The following is a 20,077-nucleotide window of genomic DNA, read 5'->3' on the forward strand; positions in this document are numbered from 1 at the left end:
TGAGTTACAGTCTGTCAGGGATGTTGCTGGGAACGGAGGGGGTGTAGTGACAAGAACACTGGATCTCTGGTGACTCAGAAACCTGAGCTCGAGTCCCAGCTCTACCCTAATTCGCTGAGTGACCTTGGGTGAGTGACTTCCCCTCTCTGGCCCAATATGTAAACATGGAAAATAGTTGTTTCTAGTTCCAAGAGCCTATTATTCTGCCTTGAAAGCTTGGAAGTTGCTGTGTATGTGGGGGCTTGAGTATGTATGTGCTTGTGCGTACACATGTGTGCCTGTTTGTAGACATGTGAGCATGTGTGTTTGTGGACATGTGTGTGCCTGTTTATGTTTGTAGACACATGTACATGTTTATGTTCACATGGGAGCACACGTGCATGTATGTTTGCGGACATACGTGTGCACATGTGAGTGTGTGTTCCATATGCCTCCTAGCCCTTGGTGCAAAGGAAGGAGGGAGAAGTATCAGACCCAGGAGGCTGCGGGCTCAGGCCCTAAGGATCTTCTTGACGAGGTAGCCAGGCACGGAGTAGAGAAACAGGGCGAGGAGGAGGAGCAGCGGCAGGAGCAGCAGCAGTCTGAGGAGCAGCCAGCGATAGGAGTGCCACAAGAAGTAGCGGGCAGACTTGAGAGGGTTCAGGAACCAGATGAAGCTGGTGTCAGGTCGGCTGGAGCGGTGCAAGAGCAGAGGGAGCGCGGAGAGAGGACAGGGAGGATGAGGTCTGGGTTGTGGAGAGGGCCCGGCCAAGAGGGAAGCCAGGCTGGGCTGAGTGTGTGCAGTTCTGGGTTCCTTCCAGGCCACCAAGGCTGGCTGGGGCCCCAAATGCCACCACAGGAGCTGCTTGCTTTGGCAAAACCCAGAAAGAGCATTTAGCTCTGCTCAGTGGGGCCTTCCCTGGGAGAGGAACTGCTTCCTTGTGCTAATAGCTATCCTCTGGTTTAGAGGGAGGTGGTGGGGTGCAGGGGCGGCAGAGGGGAGGGAGGGGGCTCCCCTGCTATGAGGCCGTGGCCCAGAAACGAACAGAGAGGCTGCCTGAGGAGTAGGGGCAAAGAAGACTGGAAAGTTCTGGCCCCTCCTTCCTGTTCCAGTGCTCCCAAGAATCTGTTCCCGGCAGGAGGGCCAGGCAGGCAGGGCACTCACTTGGGTTTCTCTAGGGGGTCAGGTTCATTGCGGGCCAGGCCCACCGGATTCTTCTCCGCCTCCTCTGCTGTCAGTAAATGCAACTCAGCCTCCACCTTGCCCTGCAGAGAAGGACAGAAAAGGGCCAGGTGTGGGCCCTCAGTGCCCCAAGCGGGGCCAGTCCTGCCCACGCCCACGGCCCGAGCAGGAGGTGGTGCCCACCGTGAGCTCAAACTCGTCATTCTCGTTGCGGGCCAGGAGGGGCCACCAGCCCTTGACACGCTTCTGCTTGAAGATGGAAACCAGAGGCACGTCCACCTCCCCAGTGGCCATCTCCATGGTGCACTGCTTGGCTGTCTTCGCGCCCCGCGGGAACCGGTTCAGGTCCAGCTCGATGGCCCCTATGGCAACCTCAGAGTCAGCTCTGGGTGGACAAGGCAGGGGCAGGGGTGCAGTGGGGTGGGGTTCTGGCCTTCTTGCCCTTGTGTGCTGAGTGCAGACTGCCCAAGCCTGTATCTCAGCCTCCCGCTTCACTCCAGCTCCTCGGCCTCAGTCGAGGTCTCTCGCAGGCTCTCTGGGCAACCGCCCGCACCCCTGTGCTTTGCTCAGGCCCTTCCTTCAGCCTGGGGGTCTCTCCTGGGGTCTGTCCCCCAACCCTGTGCATCCATTCTGTTAAAATCCTGCTAATCCCATAAGCCCAGAAGCTTGCAGAGGCAGATTAGAGTTTTGAGGGGAAACTTTGCTTTATAGAGGAGCAACCTGAGGCCCAAGGAAGTTTCCTGACACCCTTAAGGAGCCTCGCAGATCCCCCCATTAGCACTGACTGTCCCCTCCTTGGTGTGCTCAAAGCACCTCGTCAGCCCGATTATGACACTGAGGACATCTGCCCAGGCATGGCTGGGTGGGTCCCTGGGGCCATCTGATGCCTCTGGCTCTGACAGACTGGAAGGAAAGACGCTCCGAGCCCCAGGCTTGGCTCTCCCTGTCCCCACCTCCCACCAGCCCCACGCCTCCTCAGCTCTGGATCCCAGGCCCCCGCCCCGGCCCTGCTCCCCACCCAGGAAGTCATCAGCAGAGAAGTGGTCGGCGTCCCAGATCTGCAGCGTGAGCCGCGCGGGGATCTTGTATTCGGTCTCGTCCCAGGAGAACATGGATTCCTTCTTGGAGATGACGATCTTTTCCTCAGCCGCCAGGTAGTCGAAGGGGAACAGGTAGCGCCAGTTGAAGTTGCCTTCACCAGTGAGGGAGTGGTAGTGGACATCCGTGTCCTGCTTGTCCTCCTGCTGGCCCTTCAGCCACCTGCAGGGTGCCACACCTCCAGACCTGCGGCCACACCTGATGGGGCTTCTCCCCACCCCAGGCCCCCCTCCACCTCTTCTCCAGCCTCCCAGGAAGAGGGCTCAGCCCTGGCTGTGCAGGGACCTCTCACTCACCCCCGCACAAAAATGTCACTGGACTTCTCCCCAGTGAAGAAGTCGTCATCCTCCAGGACCACCTCATCCGTGTTCCACACGATGACCCGCAGCTCATACCTGGGCAGGGGGAAGGGGGCCGGTCAGCAGCCTGGGGGGGCAGGGTTATGCTGGGGTCCTGGGGTGAGGATGGGGCAGGGGCTGGAGATGAGATGACAGGGAGAAGCCACCTGGGGACCTGGGCTTAGCACGGGGCCTGGGCCAGGCTGGGGCCGAGGGAGGCCTCTGTCCAGTGGGGTCCCAGGGTGAGCGAGACAGTCAGCCAGGCATGGGGTGAGAGACGCTGGCCCTGCCCCGGGGAAAGTCAGTCTGGCTGGAGCTCGGAGACCCAGAGCACTCTCCCGGCAGGGAGGCTGACCAAGGACAGGGACAGGACGGGGAGAGTGCTGGCTGCTGGGGCTGGCTGAAGTGAGGCCTGGGGGATCAGGAGCAAGTTCTCTCTCTCAGAGGCCAGACTCTTCCCTCCAGTTCCAGGAGAAATTTAATGTTTAAGCCCAGGAGCCAGCAATGGAAGCCCATGGAATCTGGCTTCCTGTATGTCCTTGTCCCCAAAGAGGATTTTTCCCTCAAGGTTTAATTGTAATTATGAATGACATAGTTATGTTTCAATCATTAGGAGTGAGGTTGAGTCATCCGCTAAAAATCGATGGGAGCCTGGCTCTCCGTGGAGTTCCGGAAACTGACGCCCCGGACTGCAAGTCCAGAGTGGCCAACGGGCTGGTGCCTCCCAGTGGTGGGCCCTGGAACAGCGGACCGGTGGCCTCGGGCTTGGAGGAGAGTCCAGGCCGAGCTGGCTGCATAATTTGCCGGGGCCAGAGCAAAATGGAAACGCAGAGCCCTCGTTAAGAAATCACCAAGAATTTCAAGAGGGCAGCATCACAGCATGGAAACAAGGGCGGGGCCCCCCTGAGCGTGGGGCCCTGTGGAGCCTCCTGCGCCCGCGAAGCTGGGCCTGAACCCACACACTGAGGCTGTCGGAGCGGGCAGCGACTCGAACCTGCCGCTTCACGGATGGGAAACCTGAGGACCAGGGAACCAAAGTGATCTGGCTGGAGTCAGCTAGGAGGGGCAGGTGGCTTTGTTCCTGAGCCGGCGCTACCACCTCGCGCCTCTCCCAGGCACTTGCTCCTGCGCACATCATTGGCAGGCACTTTGAAGGCGACACGGAGCAGGCTCTCTGGGTCCGTGTCTTGTGAACAGGTGTGTCCGCGCGGGCGTGTGTTGGGCACTTTCAGGAGCGCTGTGCGCGCGTGAGGTGCGTGTGTGAGAGCGAGTCTGCAGGTGAGGATGGAGGTGCATCGGCGGGAGTGGGGGTGTGGCCTCTGCTGCAGCCAATGGGGACCCGCGGAGCAGCCCTACAACTCTACTGATTGGTTGGTCTGTCTCTCCTCCACAAGGCGGCCTGGTGGCCACACCCAGGGCCCAGGAAGGGCAATTGACCCAGACCCTCTGGGCCTGAGCCTCCTGCAGGAAGGACTGGACTTTGGGGGAAGTGGGTGGGGTGGGGTGGAGGGATGGTAAGGAGTGAGGGGTGCGGGGTGGCGGATGGGAGGGAGCAGGGCTGGGCCCGGCAGCTCACTTCTTGGGCTTCCGGGGAGAGATGTCCAGAGGTGTCCCAGGGGCCGGCATGTCCATGGGGAACATGTCCACCCACAGCTCCAGGCGGCCCTGAGGAAGAGGGGGCCATGGCAGATCTCCCAGGGACTTCTCCCTCTGCCCACGAAGATCAGCTCTCCTCTCCCTCCCAACCTTTGTTCTGTCAAGGACCCATTCATCAATTTCCATCTTTGGATGCCAGGAATTCCTGTGATGTCACCAATAGCCAATCACAGCTTCTGAGGGAGACAACCCCGGTCTCTACTGAGCTGATGTAACTGTCAGTCAAAGCAAAGACACTTGCCATTCAAATTCCCCTGAGGGGTCTTGGTGGGGAGGCACCTGCCTGGCTTCCCAGGCGAGGCCAGCTTCTACTTTTACGGACCCAGGCTGGGAATCCCTGGGCCCAAACACTCAAGAACCCCGGGTCCCAGCCAGGCAAGTGTCACCTGCTCGATGCCTGGCTTGTCAGGGTTGAGCAGTGGCCTTGTCTCCACATGTTCCGGCACCAGGCGGCAGCCCACGCGGGGGATATCCTCCCAGTGCCTCAGGGCCGACAGCGCCACGTGCTCGTCCGTGGGCTTTCTCTGACCTGTGGGTGCCGGTGGATCAGCTGCACACGGGCTCAGCAGACCCAAGAGAACTTTGCTGGGGCCAGGGACTTAGGGGCACAAAGAAGCCCCTGAGCCATCACCTGTCGTTTTACTGTTGGGGAAACTGAGGCACAGAGGGAGAAGTGGCTTGCCCAAGGTCTCAGCTTGGTCTCATAGGGCAAAGAAAGGTCTGTGCCCTTAGTTTCCTCTGCTTGGAGAAGCTGACCAGAGAACCCTGCTGGGCTGTGAGACAGGGGTCAGCAGGGGAGAATCTACTTCCTATCTACTTCCTAATCTACTTCCTATCCCCACAAGGGATAGGAAGGTGAAGGTGATGGCCACAAATTCCCCAGCACAGATGCCTCCTGATTCCCTGGAAAGTCATGGGCAGAGGAGTGGGGACAGCCCAAGGCTTGGAGCCAGATGGCCCTGGGTCCACACCCTCACTCTGCTTCTAAAGAGCCACTTGACTTTGGGTGAGTCACTGAAATGTGTTGGATCTCGGTTTGCTCCTCTGCAGAATGGGGCTAACCTCCCTCTGCCACTGGGATGCCAGGATGTGTGTGTGGGGGGGAGCAAGTGTGAAGTGCAGTGTAGGAGGGGGTGGAAGTGCAGTGGCTGGGCAGACAGGAGGGGGCTCAGACTAAGGGCACCCAGCCTTGGCCTTGAGGTCCCTCAGGGAAGTGTGGGTCTCTCCTGGCCTCTGGAACCCCCTGGAAGGGGAGCAGTTGGCTCCACTCAGAGTCCCATTACCATTCTCATCCTCAATCTCGGAGGGCCCAGTGAAGACGCGGTTGGCCACCTTCACTCTCCCCGGGGGCCCGAAGTGGGGGCCGTCCACTTTGCCATCTTTGCAGAGGCGGGTCAGGATCTGGCTGGGCTTCATGGGGTCCCGCCAGATATTGTAGCCGTATCTGCATGAGGGGACACACAGGCCTAGTGGGGCTTGGCTGGGACTGAGCCATCCCCGGGCAGCAGCTGGTGGCAGCCGATTCTCTGAAATTGGCTGTTGCCCCTTGTCAGTGAGTGGGCCTGCCCTGGGCTCCAGGCTCACCTGGGACGCTAGGGCTGCTGTCCACATGCTCAGTGTCCTCCAACCCAGCCCCACCATCCCCTGCTATGCCCACTCCTCTGGAACCTCAAAGACTCCCATGAGCAAAGTGAAAACCAGAGAGGTCAAAGGACTTGAGCAGGGTCGCACAGCCTGTACGTGGGAGAGGCTGGCCCAGGTCCCCAGTGGACTCTTCCCCACTCCTCTGCTCCCCTCTCCTCCTCCCCAGCCCATTCTTCTCTCCTTGTCCTGCCTCCTCTGTCCTGGAATCCCCTGGTTCTCTCCTTGTCTTGGAATCTGCAGTCCTGTCCCCTGAAGTCTGTGCCAAGAGCCTGCAGGGGCTGAGGCCTGGCCTGGGAGAGAAACCATAGTATGTCTACCTTCCTAGATCACCATGCTCTGAATCTTGCTTTAGAGTCAAGGTGCAGCAGGCACACCCCGCCCCCTGCCCCATGCCCCACGCACATGGAGTAGGTCTGGGTGATGCCACAGGTGGCTCGGTGCTTGCTGTAGAAGCGGTTCTCCAGGTCGATCTTGGTTTCCCCAATGAGGTCGTCTGTGCCCACCAGGTCCCAGTCATACACAGCCACGGTCAGCATGGATTCCATGGGGAAGGAGGCCTCGATGTCAAAGGACCTGGTGGGTGGGGTTGGAGGAGGGTTGTAGAGTGGGCTGGCTGGGAGAGTCGAGGTGAGGGAGGGCACCAGGAGGCCTTACTTTCCAAAGACAGGGTTCAGCTGCTTGGAGATGTAGTTCTCCTTGTCGCGGATGTCCGTCTTGCCTAGCCGGATGGCGATGTAGGGGTCGGCTTTGCCGTTGATGTCTGCAGGGTGCAGGTCCGTGGCCTGGGATGGGGGGTGCTGCCTTAGCAGGCTCCCCAGACCTGGCTCATCTGACAGTGCCCCCGTCAGCTGCCTGAGGGTCCTATGATGGGGAGGGGCAGGGGCAGGAGCACTGGACCAGAGTGAGGACTTGCTGTGTGACTCTAGGCAAGTGGCTGTCCCTCTCTGGGCCTCAGCTTCCTCCTTTGGAAAAGGTGGGGACTAGATCAGATGGCCTCCATGGTGCCTCTCAGTCTGGGGTGGGCAGTTTGCATCTGTTTCAGTCCTTCCTGGACAGGAGGCCTCAGGGACTTGCAGGGAGGGGACGCGACGGGAGTCTCACCCGGACTACATAGACTCGGACCAGCACGTTGATGGGGTCATTGCTTGGGATGCCCTGGAACATGCCATAGGTGGGGTCATAGCCGGCTTCCCGGGACACATCCTCTGGGAGTGGCACTTTGTACACGCAGAGGGAGCCCTGGGGCAAGGCAAGTGTGGGTCAGGGTGCAGGTTTCCCCGGGCACAGGCAGAGGTGGCAGTCAAAGGTCTCATAGCACGGGAAGGTCCAGACACCGCTGCGGCAGGGCCTCAGCCCTTTAGCTGCCGGGCCAGGGGAAGTGCAGTGGTTCTGGAGGGAGTGGCTAGGGCAGTGGCGAGGTGGGGGCGAGAACATGGGGTGGTGGGGGTGCTCAGGGGCTGGGCCCGAGCTCCTCCCTGACCTTGAACCGGCCCACGATGCGCTCTTCCTCGGTCGAGCCGTCCTCATCGTCCCCGGTCTTGCCCCGCAGCAGGTTGAAAGTGTGCAGCCAGTCCTCAAAGTTGTCGAACTCGGACTCCAGCTCCTTGGGGTACACCTGGGCCAGAACAGGTGTCAGGGGTCCACTGCCTGTCACTGGCTTTCATCCTGCCCCATCTGCTGCCTCGCGCCCCCAGCTCCCTAGCAGGTCTACGCCCAGACCCTCACCTTAAGCTCATCAATCTTGGGCTTCTTCTTCTCCGGGGCCTCAGGACCCTGGCTGGGACCCGGGCTCTGGGTCTTCTTCTTCTTCTCCTCCTTTGCAGCCCTTGCCTTGTCCTTGCCCTTCGTCGGCCCCTTCAGGCCTGGCGAGGAGCAGAAAAGGAGGCCCCAAGCAGCTCAGTGGGGAGGGGGCAGAAACGATCGGAGCAGGAAGGCTGGGGTCAGGACCCAGCCCTGCCACTAATGTACTTTACTAATGACACTTCCAGGGTCTCCATGTACTCAGCCGCAAAATGCAGACGATACTCCCTGCATGCCTGCCCTGGGCAGGTGCATTCAGGTCATACCCGATGACGGCACGGGGCAGCGGGGAGCACAGGGTTGGAGTGAGGAGGCCTGTCACTGCACAGCACTGTGCCCTCTCACCTGCCTCACTCTTCTTGTCCATAATATTAACAAGCTCATTCTACATTAGCATTTTGCAAACCACATTCAGTGGAGTACCAAGTATAGGTGATGTTGGAATGCTTTAGAAGAAAGGCTACTGTAGTTTAATAAGCTGGGGAAATATTTTACACTCTGTCTTCCTTTCAGAGATTTATAACAATATTTTCATATTAAAGGCTCTGAGAAATCCTGCACCAAAGGAACCTGCTTAAATAAGCATTTCCAAAACTGATTTGACCACAGAACCCTCTCTCCCCTCTAGAATGCCCAACAATATTCTTCCATGAAAAAAGGTCTGGAAAATGCTGGATGGGATGAGCTCTGGGGAAGCCTTCCAGCTCCGATGTTCTGTGGCTCTCAGTGTCTGTCCATCACTGTGGCTGCTGAACTGGTCAGAGCAGAAGCTGCTCTAGGCAAAGGGCTTAGCCCGCCCTGGTGCCCAGGGGCTCCTGCTGCTGTCCACCCCTGGCTACGGCAGCAGCGAGGGCCGAGGGCCGTGGGAGGGGAAAGAGAAGCAGGTGGTAAGGCCGGCAGGGGAGCCACCACCCCGGGGCAGGGAGGAGGCAGAGATCCAGGATTCCAGGGCTCACCCTCGCTGTTTTCCACCTCCTCCTTCTCCTCCAGGTCAATTCCTGAGGCCTCTTGTTGTCGAAGTTGCTGCCAAAAGATGAGGTGAGGAGGGAAGGTGGGCTGCCTGTGGAGGGGTCTGTTGACCCCAAACTGTGGTCCCAGACCAGTCTTAAATGCACTAGTAGTAGATACTCTTTACTACTGTGTTCAAATTCATCATGTGCTCTGCTTAAGCAGGTTAAAAAAGTGTGTTATGTGTACAATATGATTAACTATACTTAGGGATTTATGAATCTTTCAATTGTGTACTATTTAAAAACATAATGCACTTTAATGTCACTTCTAAGTGGTATTAATGATTTTTTTAAAATGTAGTAAAGTATAATTGAGTAAGACAATGTACTTCATTTTCTTTCACTCAGCACATCCCAACTGGAAACTAAAATCACCAGGTTTCAACTAAGTCACCACTGCCACCTGGTGGCAGTTTGCAGAAATTGCAGGAGTAGAGATGAGAACAGGCAGCCTGTTGGAGCTCCAGCCCGGCCAACTGGAATCCAGGAGGTGATGGTGGGATAAGATACTACTAGTTGTTCCCAATTATATTTTCCCTCCTATTCTTTAGAAGCTTTGCTGGGCATACAGCCACCTTGCTAAAGATTACATTTCCCAGCCTCCCTTGCAGCTAAGTGTGGCTAAGGGACACTAGATTCTGGCCAATGTGAGTGGAAGCGATGTGAGCCCTGAAGAGGAGAGGGGTGTGCCTCCTCTCTTTCTCTCTAACCCTTCCTGCACACGGATTTAGGACTTGCTGGTGAGCCATGTGTAACCCTACAGATTACAGAGACAAGAGGGTAGGATGTTAGTTCCTGACACCACTGAGTCACTATGCCAGCCCAACCCCAGCACTCTAAGCTATCATGTAAGAAAGGAAGAAACTTCTGTCTTGTTCCCACCACTCTAACTTGCTACAGCACCTTCATGTGTGCTATGACCAATACGGATAGTGACATCACACCCAGCTTGGGTCACGGGAAGGGTCTGGGAGAGAGTGTGGCCGGATCAGCTCAGGCTCCACTGAGGAAACACGTGTTCCCCCTGGTCAGCCGGCCAGTCAGAGCGCCCTGAGCTAGCTATGCAGCGTGGAGAAGAGACAGATGACAGGGAGGGGAAATGCACTTTCTGGAACCTGCAGTCTGGCTCAGCAGATGGATCCCACATACATGTGAAAGGAGAAGAATCTTTCACAGTGACAGTGACGAAGCCGTGTAAAATAAACAGTATGAAGAAGATTTATAAGGACCATTGAGAAGCAGTTGTTCCTTTTCAACCTCTGAGAACATGTTTCTCCTTTTTCACAAAGGTCACCTCCTCCGTGAAGCCTTCTCTGACTCCCCAGGCCTTGATTGGCCTGTTATCACACTGTAAGTCTCTGTTCACATGCCCAGTTTGTCCAGTGTACTGGTGGCCCCTGAGGGCAGGGGTGGCATCTTATCTTTGGGCTCTGGCAGCACCTCAGATGGTGTCATCACGTACACTCAAGCGATGTTTGTGGAGTGAATGAATGAGGACAAGAGGAAGGCAAGCCAGGGGGGGTAGACTGGACCCTCATCCCGGAAAGGTGAGTTCTGAGCTAGAACTTCAAGGATGTGAGGTGAGGCCAGCCCGAGCTCATATTAGTGGAGGTAGGAAGCCAGTTTGGCAGGGTGGGGGAGAAAGAAGCTGGGTCTTAGTGTTCACCTTCCCCGGCCGGACTCCTCCGCCGCCCTCTAGCTGCTGCCCGGGGCCTCACCTCCTTCATGGTGTCGATGGAGGCGAAGTACTTGGACCACCAGTCCAGCATGCTCTCATCTGGCTCCTCCTCCTCCGGCTCTTCCGCGGTGCCCTTCTTCTTCTTCTTCTTCTTCTCCTTCTCTTCCTCAGCCTGCAGCGTGGCCAGGTCCCGAGTCCTGCATGGGCCCCTGTTCCCCAGCCCTTCCCAGAACCCTGGACAATCCCGAGGGCCCCTGCCCATCCTGCCTTCTGCTCCCAGGAAGCCCTGGGCTCCATGAGGCTCTGTGGGGCCACCAAGGTCCAAGGGGTGGTGGAGGATGCTGTGGGCCAGAGAGGGCCGTGACTTGCCCATGTGAGCTTCCAGCCAGGGCTAGATTGGCACTCAGGGGCCTGCCACCCATCCAGCTCCCAACCTCTGCCTCTTTGGAGGGCTGTGCTGGCCTGAGCATCCAGGGGCCAGGGCTGGCTCAGTTCCTGCTCTAGGCCGCTTGGCCTGACACTGTTGCCAGTGCAGGGCCCTCTCACCCCAGAGCCCCTGCAGGGTCCCCACACTCACCACATCCACCTTGACAACGGCATCAGAAGTCTGCAGAGGGGAATCGAGGAGACAGGGACAGAATTAGCCACCAGGCCCTGAAGCGGCAGGCAGCGGCCCAGCACAGGGCGTGTGGGGGAGACAGAGACAGGAGCTGAGAGGGCTCACACGGAGACAGATGTCCCCTGTGTGTTGAGAGCAGAGTTGTTATAAATTTTTTTCTATTTATTTTAGTTTTTTAAAATTGTATATTGACAAATTATAGTTGTATACATTTATGAGTGCAATGTGGTGTTAGGTTTTTAATATAATTTGGATGATTAAATCAGGCTAGTTAACACATCTATCATTGCAAATGTTTTTTGTGATGAGAACATTAGAAATTTACCCTCTCAGTGATATTATCAGTGCCAGGGAGGCACTGGGCACTGGCATAATTTTAAACTGCTCAGTGATTTCAAGGAGGAGTCGGGGCTGGGGAGGGAAGGCTGCCCTGGGCCTGGGGAAGGCGAGCAGAGTATCAGCTAAACAGGCCAACTTCCACCCGTCCTTCGCCCTCCCAGGGCAGGCTGCCTCTGTCAAGCTGACACACGCACAGTCATACAGCGGAAAAGGACGGGGCCAAACAGCCCGCAGGAGCCAGGGTGAGGGACCCCAGGGAAGCTCAGGCTTGTGCTACCCTCTGTTTTGTGCTGCTGATGACCCGAAACCAGGGGGCTTTTTGCCCCCAAAGGAGCAGAGGCTGCTCAGGGAGTGGAAGCTAGGAGATGCCCCAGGCTGCGTGGAACACGTGTGGCTGGGAACGGGATGAGAGGATGTGGCGGGGAGGAAGCCCACTCCGGCCACTCTGCAGTGTCTAGACCTCAGGTGGCCTGTTGCAGGCCGGCCCCTCCCCTCCCCTCCCCTGCAGGGTCTGCAGCCCATTGGCCACTTCCACACCCAGCCCCCGGCGACAGGTCTCCCTCCGGCAGATGAACGGCCCTAGTGCCAAGGCCAAGAGGAGCAAGGAGCTTCTACCCGGACATCCTTCCCCAACCCAGGCCTGCGGAGTGTTGTATGCGAACGGCTGGTTTTCCACACACGTACACACACGTGTGTGCACGCCGGGACAGCTGAGGATGGAGCTGTTCGCCCACACAGGCAAGGTTAGTCCTTGACCACCGTATGCTGAAGGTGTGACCTAGTGCTGCTGTCCTGGGGCAGATGGCCTGGCTCGCAGGCCGTGGCGGCACGAAGCTGTGTGTTCCCAGAACGCGCGGGGCTGAGCCACCTGCCTTACCGCGTCCAGCTTCACCATCGTCTCCAGCTTCTTGACGGGCACCTCCGGCTCCATGTTCACCACGATCTCCCCTGTGGGGTGAGAGGAGGGAGCCCCATTGTGCAGCATGTGGCAGTGCCGGAGAAGCCTGACTGCACAGAGAGACGGACAGACAGGCAGACAGGGGAGGGGCAGCGGGGATGGAGACAGTCAAGGGGCAGGAAGGAGCAAAGGCCTAAAGCTGATTCTGGAGCCTTCTGAGGGGAGAGGGAGGGACAGGGCGGTTGAAGGAGGAGAGACGTGCATAAGGGGGGGAACGTGAGCAGGGGAGAAGGGGAGCCGGGAGGGAGGCTGCAGGAGGCGGGGCCTTCTCCACCGACCCACATGGACGCCATCTGCCTAAAGGCCCTGTAAGGGCATGTCCAGCTCTGGCCCTGTGGCTCTGGAGTGAGGGGCAGCCCTGGGCAGCCCTCCTTGGCCCCCAGGATGGGGCCTTCCTTCCTGGCCTCTCCCGGCCCCCTTGGGGGTTCCCCAAGGAGCAAACTCTGGCAGTGGCTTGGAGTGGGCGGCGAACTGGAGCCTGTTCTGTGGACACGGTGGGGCCAGGCCTGGGTTTGGGGTGTGACCGTACCCGTGGTGTTCCAGCTGGGGGCCGAGCGGTCTGGGGGCCGGTAGATGAAGCGTCGCAGGGAGCTGACGGCGTGGGAGCCCACCAGGGTGTAGCGGCCAAAGGCCCGGCAGTCCACCACGCGGATGTTCAAGGGCGGGTGCAGGAGCTCGTTCTCTGGGAGGTCCTGGGGGTGGTGGCGGTGCGGGGCCTGAGCCTCAGGGAAGGGGACAGAGAAACCAGCCAGCCGAGCCACACCGGCCGCTCCGCCCCGGCCTGCACTCACCACCTCAAACCACTTGACGAGGGTGTTGAAGTTGGGGTTCTTCTTGTAGTTGTGGATCAGGGACGACTGCACCCCCTTCCCTGCACACTCGATGTCCACCCGTGGCCGGTCCACCTGGGCCAGGTTCACCCGCTTCAGGTCCCGCAGGCCCCAGAACAGTACCTGGGAGATGGTTGGGCAGGGACAGCCCTTCAGTCAGGGAAGGCAGTCATGGGGACACTGGGCCACCTGAGAAGGAATTGGGCGGTGGGGTGGGAGATTTCAGAGGGTGGGAGCGGGCCAGGAGAGCTGAGGAGGGGTGGGCGTCCTCCAGGGAGTGAGGTCTGGGCTGCGGCGTGGGGGTGGGCGGAGGAGAGGGGCAGACAGGAGGGCTGGGGACAGTCCTGGAACGTGGCTGTGCAACTCGGTGCAGAGGGGGAGGCCCTAGACTGGGGCATCCCGCTGGTGACCCTGGGCAAGTCACTTCCCCTCCTGGGCCCTCAGTCTCCTCATGTGGAAAATGAGGAGTGGGCTCAAGACGGCTGAGTCTGCCCAGCAACAGTGCAGTGCGTGCGTGAGCCTCGCTGGAGGGAGAGCGGGCGGGAACAGGGAGGCCAGGACGGAAGACACAGCAGGGGCCCATGCAGGGCAGGCCAGGGAGGGCCGTGCAGGCCCCTCATGCACCTCCACGCGGTACTTGCTGAGCACGGGCCGGACGCCCATGGGGACAGGCATGATGGGCCCTCGGTCCACGTCCACTGGGCCGTCGATGGGTGGCAGGTCGGCCTTCCCTGCAGGCCCAACCTGGGGAACGGGGGTCACAGGTCACACATGGGGAGCCGGGAGAGAGTCTCTCTCCCCACGAGTTGTCTGCCATAAGATATGGGGACACAGGGAAGGCCACACGGCCCCAGGCCCCCAGCTTCGGTCAGGGTGGGAAGGAGAGAGGCTCCCCAGGCCCCTCTTCCCTGCGGCCCCACCTGCAGCAGCTCGAAGGCAGCCAGCAGGTCTCCCGCCGTGGCGTTGCCGCGGTAGATCTGGTAGTACTCGAGCTGGGGCGGGAAGCGGGGCAGGCAGTACCCCTCGTCTGCCATCTTCACCACGGGCTTGGCGAAGGTGCGGCCCATGAAGTCGGCTTTGCCCTGACACAACAAACGGCATAGATGGCTTCTTGGTGCTCGCTGTTTCCCAGACGTGTTCACGCCTGTGATCTCCTCTGGTCCCCCCCACAGCCCATGAGGTGCTGTAAGGGGCAGGTGTGATAACCCATTTTACAGATGGAGAAAACCAAGTCTCGGGGACTACCAAAGACTCGTTCAAGGCCAGGCAGTCAGTGAGTGGCAGATGCAGGACTCAGAACTAGACATAGGGCCTCCTGCCTCTAGTGCAGGGCTCTCTCAGGCACCTCAGCAGCTGAGGTGCTTTGTAGAAAGGTGGCTCCTCAACTCTTGGGGGTCACCCCAACCCCTCACTCCCCACTCCAGAGACTCCATGGAGAGCTGCGAGGCTGTTACTGATTGCTTGTGTGGGGCAGGGCCTGGGGGCCCAGGAGCCCTGGAGTGGGGAGGCTGGTGTGCGGGGCCTGCTGGCACATCTCCTGAGCTCAGTCTCTCTGTGCAGGAGGCAGGGGTGCCTGGGCCTGGTGCCCTGAGCCCCACACTGTCAGGAACCGGTCAGGATGCCGAGAGCCCGCAGGAGGCACCTGGAGGGACTGGTCACCAGCCCAGACTCTCGGCTCCCGGATAAGCACCTGGCCAAGGAGCGTCACGGAGGTGGGCGGCACAGCATCCGTGCAGGTGGAGTGCAGGCACAAGGGGTAGGTGTGCTGTTGTGGGGGTCCCTGGCACCAGAGCCCACCCATACCATGGTATCCTGGTCATAGATTTCGATGACAATGATGGGGGGATCGTCCCGCAACTCGTGGGCTTCACCATACAGCTCTAGGTTGTCGAACACCAGCATCTGGTCCCAGGTGGGACACAGGGTCTCATTTAGCACCTACAGCATGGGATGGGGAGATAGGCCACAAGTGGCAGTGGGTGGGCAGATACACAAGCAGGAGCCACTCCTACTCGCTGCAGCTTCCTTGATTCTTCTGGAAATCTTAAAAGCAAGGCTAATATGAGGTTTGCTCTCCGCCCCCTGCCTACGTCTTCCCGGTCTTGTGAGTATAACAGTTAATGGCTGTAGCCTTTACCAGTGTGACCTGGGCCTGCAGTCACCTGCCAGGCTTCCCCTTGAGAGTTAGACTGGCTGTCCCATGTCTCTGGGCCTCCCAGGGCTCTCAAAGCCAGAGCCATGCCCCCTCCCCAGGCCCTCACCTCCGTGCACTGGCTCTGGTTGATGAAGAAGACCCGGGCGAAGGGGTCCGAGAGCCCGCTGCTGTCTGCGGCAAAGAGGCTGCGGGCCTGGTACATGTGGGCTCGGAGCTGGAAGGCCTGCTTCTCTGTGGGGACAGCAGCCTGAGGCTCTGGGAGCAGGCAGCCCTCCAGCCCCCTCCCGGCTGAGGGTGGGAGTGAGGGGCCCACCCAGACCGCAGAGTCCTCACTCACTGGTGTAGACCAGGCTGACTGGGGGGGAAGGAGTGCAGACCCAGGCCCTGGGCCGCCTTGACCTCCTCAAAGCCACAGGGCAGGCCACACAGGAAGTCCTTGCGCTGCTTGCTGAGGCCCAGCCACAGGTAGAACTCCAGCTTGGCCTGCACAGCCCAGCCCGCTGAGCCGAAGCCCCGCTTCCCCGGCAGCTGGGGACGGGCATGGGGTCACCAGGAGCCTGACAGCTGCCAGGACCCATGGGTGGGGAAGGGTCAGGGGCTGGTGGAGGCCTTGGTCAGAGGGTGGGACCCTGGCAGGGGGTGGGCATGGGAGACAGAGGGAGATGGGGGCCCCTCCTCTGAGCACCTGCTACCTGAGGGCTCAGCCCGCCAGACCCAGGTGGGGCTGTGGCTCCCTTCAAGGGGAGACTGACCCATTGAAAGAATCCAGGCCCCCACCCGTCTCCCTGCTTTGGCACCTTGAGGAAGAGCGTCTTGACCTTGGCGCAGTCCTTGCCCATCTCCTCGTCCACGATGGAGAAGAGCAGGTCCTTGGAGGGCACCCGCGCGTAGGCGATGCGCTTGTTGTTGCTCATCATCCAGATGAAGACGTCGGGGATGCTGTGCTGGGGCTGCGGTGGAGGCGGAGGGGCAGCGGGTAAGGGATGTCCGGCCTCTTGGCTGGGTCCCCTGCTCCCGAATGACTCCGGGGGCCAGGCCCAGATGAGGAGAAGCCCCTCCCCTGGGCGACACACCTCGTCCGCCAGGAAGCGCAGCTTCTGCAGGAAGTTCTGGCACAGCCTCAGCTTGTCCCGCACGGTGTGCCGCTTCACCTGGGCCCGCAGGGTCCTCGCCTGGTGCCCCATGCTCTCCTGCGTGGGAGGGGACGCCAGCGGAGCTCAGCTACTCAGGGGGCAGCTCGGGCCAGGACAGCAGCAGCTGTGACCTCAGAGACAGATGTCCCCTTTTCACCTGCACCTCCCTCGCCCCCTGCAGTCCAGCCGCATCCTCACCAGCTCCCTCATGCAGCACTTGAGGCGCTCCCGGTCCAGCCTGGTGCGGGATGAGTGGCTCTGGTCCTTGTCCGCGAGGGAGAGGAAGCGGCTGGGGTGGGGGGAGCCAGGGTTGAGCCTATGGATTCCTCCTCCTCTGCCCAGCCCCAGGGGGTCCCCTTTGTGCAGTCCCACCCTGCCACACCCCCACCCCTCCCTCCTCACTAGCAGCCACAGCTGAGCTCCTCCAGAACACCCCGCAGGCGACGCTCAGGGTAGGACTTCTCCGTCTTGATCATCTCCTGCACGTCGTTCAGGCCTTCCTCCTGTGAACCCAGAATGGGGTGACGCTGAGCTGCAGCCCCCTCCGCCTCCCCAAATGTGTCCTCCCCACTCATCGGGGGAATGAGGGACCTTGTGACCTGGGGTCTCTCACTAGGGCCATCCCTGAGCATCTGTCCCTCCTGAGGAAGCTGCCAGCTTCCCAGGTTCTGTTTGCAGAACCTGGCGACCTTGGCGTTCGTGGGGTCTTCAGTTCCTGAAGAAGCCGCCTCTGGGCTGTGAGTCTGGCCCTGGGGGACTCACAGGGGTGGACAGAACTCAGGGCTCAGAGAAGGGGGTGTGGTCAGCTGCTCCCAGGAAACCCCAAGACTGGAGGGCCAGGATCCTCAGATTCCACTGGGACCTGGGCAGGGGGTGGGAGCAGAGGCCTGGGGAGGGGCGCGGCTTCGGCTTTGAGATCCTTGGGAGGCCCAGACACGGGGCAGCCAGTCCCCTAACTCTCAGGGGGAAGCCTGGCAGGTGGCTGCAGGCCCAGGTCACACTGGTAAAGGCTACAGGCTTTAATTGTGGCTACAGTCACAAGATGGAAGACACTGGTAAAAGGCTGGGAGAACACCTCACATTAGCCTTGCTTTTAAGATTTCCGGAAGAATTAGGGAACCTGGCACTCCTGCCCCAGGTTCTCTGGAAGCCGCAGTGACTCCTGCTTGTGCATCTGCCTAGAATCCTGGGACCTGGGGCTGGGATGGGAACAGAGGTCCTGCTGGGGCCTTCCCTGCAGCCCCCGCCCCATGGCGAGCCCCTGTGCTGAGGGACCTTGAGCGTTGCAGGCGAGGCCCTCCAGGAGCACCTTGTCACCCAGAACCCTCCACCTCCTCCGGCCCCCCAGCCCGGCCCTGACCAGCTTGTCAGCGATGTGGTCCATGATGTTGGCGTTGTAGAGGCGGCGGCGCTGGTCTGGCCACCAGCTCTTGATGTAGATGCAGGGCTTGCGCTCCAGGTAGGGCAGATGGAAGTAGTTCCTGGGGTGGGCGGAGGTGGGAGGTTGATTCTGGGGGCCCAGGGAGGTGGGAGCGCCGGCCACAGGGGGACGGGAGGCAGGAGGCAGCACCCACCTGTCCGTGACCTGGGGCCGCATGGGTGGAGTGGAGGAGACTGAGGCCAGGTCCCCGCCGTCACCAGCCTCGTCGTCGCTGGAGTTCTGAATCAGGTCTACTTCCTCCTCGTCTCCAGGCTCCTTCCGTGGCCGTGGCCGCTGGGGTCGTGACAGTCCATCCACTTCGTTCCCATAGTTGCCTGCAGGCAGGAGGGGCGCAGAGGGCATAGAGTCCCTCCCCACCGGGCCCCGCCCACCGTCCAATCCAGGTGTTACCTTGGGTTTGGGGGAGGGGAGAGGGAAAGTCAGGGCTTGGGGCTCACACAACGGAACACTGGCCAAGAAAGGTCCCCGTGGCCTCAGTCCCCAGAAAGCCCTCCAGAAGCCCTCGTGACATCTGAGCGCAAGGCCCAGCCTGGCCAAGGTCTGTATTCCCACTCTCTCCTCTCCAGCCCAAGGGCCACCCCCTTCCTTCCTCCCCAGGTCCCAGCCGAGCCTGGGCCTGTAGGTGGAGCTAAGGGTCGGCCGCTCTGTGGGGCGGTGTAGGCCCTGCGCACACACAAGGGTGGGCGTCCTTTCCGGCACCCCGGGGGCGTGGGTGCAGACCCACTGTGGGCCCAGCTCTCACCTATGGTGACCTCAAAAGTGATTGGCTTGTCTCCATTTTTCCGGTCAATCATTGAGGCCTCCAGGAAGGCTCCAAAGAGAAAGAATTCTTCCGTTTTCCCTGCACAGCTCTGTCGGGAGGCAGTTCAAACCATCCCTAAGTTTCGGTGGGGACGGAGGGGACAGTGGGCCTGGGCCAGGCCTCCTCCGCACAGGCAGGCCCCTTGGGCTGATGGCCAGGGCATCCTACCCTGCCCTGGAGCCAGGCAGCCCAGACCCCTAAGGCGTCCAGCCTGGATGTCCCCGGACGAAGGGCTGGCTCTGGACACCACAGGGACAGCCATGGCTGGGAGGAGGGGCAGAGGAGGCGCCATCGTGAGCCCTCCGGGCAGAGTGCAGGCAGGCGGTGGACAGGGACTGAGGACCTGCTGGGGGCGGAGTGGGGGCCTCTGCTTCCCGAGAGGAGGCCTCGTCCTGGGGTCTGGCCCCTGAGGCAGACAGGGCAGCAACTGGCAAAGCCCAGGACTCAGGCTGTCGCATGGGAAGGGGCTGAGCTCGGGCCCGGGGGACAGTGCAGCCCGGGACCTCACCTCCGAGATGGGCGTGGCCTGCTCCACCTGCACCTCTGTGGAGCTGGTGAGCTCGGGGTTGGAGGTGTCCAGGATCTCCACCGCCAGGCCCAGCAGGAGACGGGCGCGGAAGGACACGCCCTCTCCCAGGCCCTCGTTCAGGTCCTGGTGCTCGTCCAGCAGCGTGTAGTTGCGCGTGGAGCCATACATGTTCACCCAGGCCGGGCCCAGCGTGGGCAGGAAGCCTGCGGCGGCGGGGAGAGGGGTGGAGGGGTCTCTTTCTGGGGCCCCTGGCCTCTACCTCCTAGTTACTAAACGGAGGACTTCAAGTGTGCACCAACCCTATGGGACAGACCTCTCGTACTTGCTCAGAGCACTTTCTTGGGTCTGCTTCTTCCCCGGGGGGCCTGAGCTGGGTGTGATGTGGATGCAAACCAGGCTCCCCGCTTCCTGGTACTCGGAGCAGGGGCTGCCAACAGATGCCAGCTCCTCCCAGCGCCTCAGCATGGCTCTGGGGCCCTGCACTGTCTCTGCAGGTCACCTCCCACCACGGTGCCACCCTGCCCGTGCGGACCCCTCCCCTCCTCGCTCAAGGTCCCCCCTTGCTGTTTCCCCTCTTGGGTGGGATTTGTTGGGCCTCAGGTGCACCATGGTCCAATTCTGCCTTATGTGGGGTTTTTTTTTTTTTTTGGTTTATTTTTTGTTCTGCCTATTTTAAAAAACACATTTACAGCATTTTAAAAACTGAGATATATTTCACATGACATAAAATTCACCATTTTAAAGTGTACGTTTCAATGGTTTTTAGTCTATTCACTATGCTGTGCAGCCATCGTCTAATGCCAGAACGTTTCCATCCCTCTGAAAAGTCACTCTGCATCTGTTTAGTAGGTGGTCCCAATTCCCCTTCCCCCCAGCCCCTGGAAA

At 60.1% G+C, this 20,077-nt stretch overlaps 1 protein-coding gene across 1 annotated transcript in view; it reads right to left on the reverse strand.

Annotated features, from left to right (window-relative positions):
- Positions 1-20,077, reverse strand: part of OTOF (otoferlin) — a 90,246-nt gene that overhangs the window by 1,580 nt on the left and 68,589 nt on the right. The window contains 32 exon segments of the mRNA XM_045549210.1: positions 1,145-1,245; positions 1,346-1,524; positions 2,181-2,422; positions 2,557-2,655; positions 4,175-4,263; positions 4,641-4,783; positions 5,538-5,698; positions 6,301-6,471; positions 6,553-6,680; positions 7,000-7,137; positions 7,379-7,513; positions 7,624-7,760; positions 8,655-8,721; positions 10,427-10,558; positions 10,964-10,993; positions 12,222-12,352; positions 12,832-12,994; positions 13,094-13,255; positions 13,757-13,876; positions 14,053-14,214; positions 14,936-15,070; positions 15,394-15,518; positions 15,625-15,649; positions 15,651-15,815; positions 16,085-16,237; positions 16,361-16,477; positions 16,619-16,709; positions 16,823-16,923; positions 17,781-17,901; positions 17,995-18,175; positions 18,604-18,712; positions 19,172-19,395. Of these exon segments, the coding sequence (XP_045405166.1) occupies positions 1,145-1,245; positions 1,346-1,524; positions 2,181-2,422; positions 2,557-2,655; positions 4,175-4,263; positions 4,641-4,783; positions 5,538-5,698; positions 6,301-6,471; positions 6,553-6,680; positions 7,000-7,137; positions 7,379-7,513; positions 7,624-7,760; positions 8,655-8,721; positions 10,427-10,558; positions 10,964-10,993; positions 12,222-12,352; positions 12,832-12,994; positions 13,094-13,255; positions 13,757-13,876; positions 14,053-14,214; positions 14,936-15,070; positions 15,394-15,518; positions 15,625-15,649; positions 15,651-15,815; positions 16,085-16,237; positions 16,361-16,477; positions 16,619-16,709; positions 16,823-16,923; positions 17,781-17,901; positions 17,995-18,175; positions 18,604-18,712; positions 19,172-19,395 (4,237 nt within the window).

The sequence above is a fragment of the Lemur catta genome, chromosome 4 (genome assembly GCF_020740605.2).
Source record: "Lemur catta isolate mLemCat1 chromosome 4, mLemCat1.pri, whole genome shotgun sequence".
NCBI classification, from domain to species: domain Eukaryota; kingdom Metazoa; phylum Chordata; class Mammalia; order Primates; family Lemuridae; genus Lemur; species Lemur catta.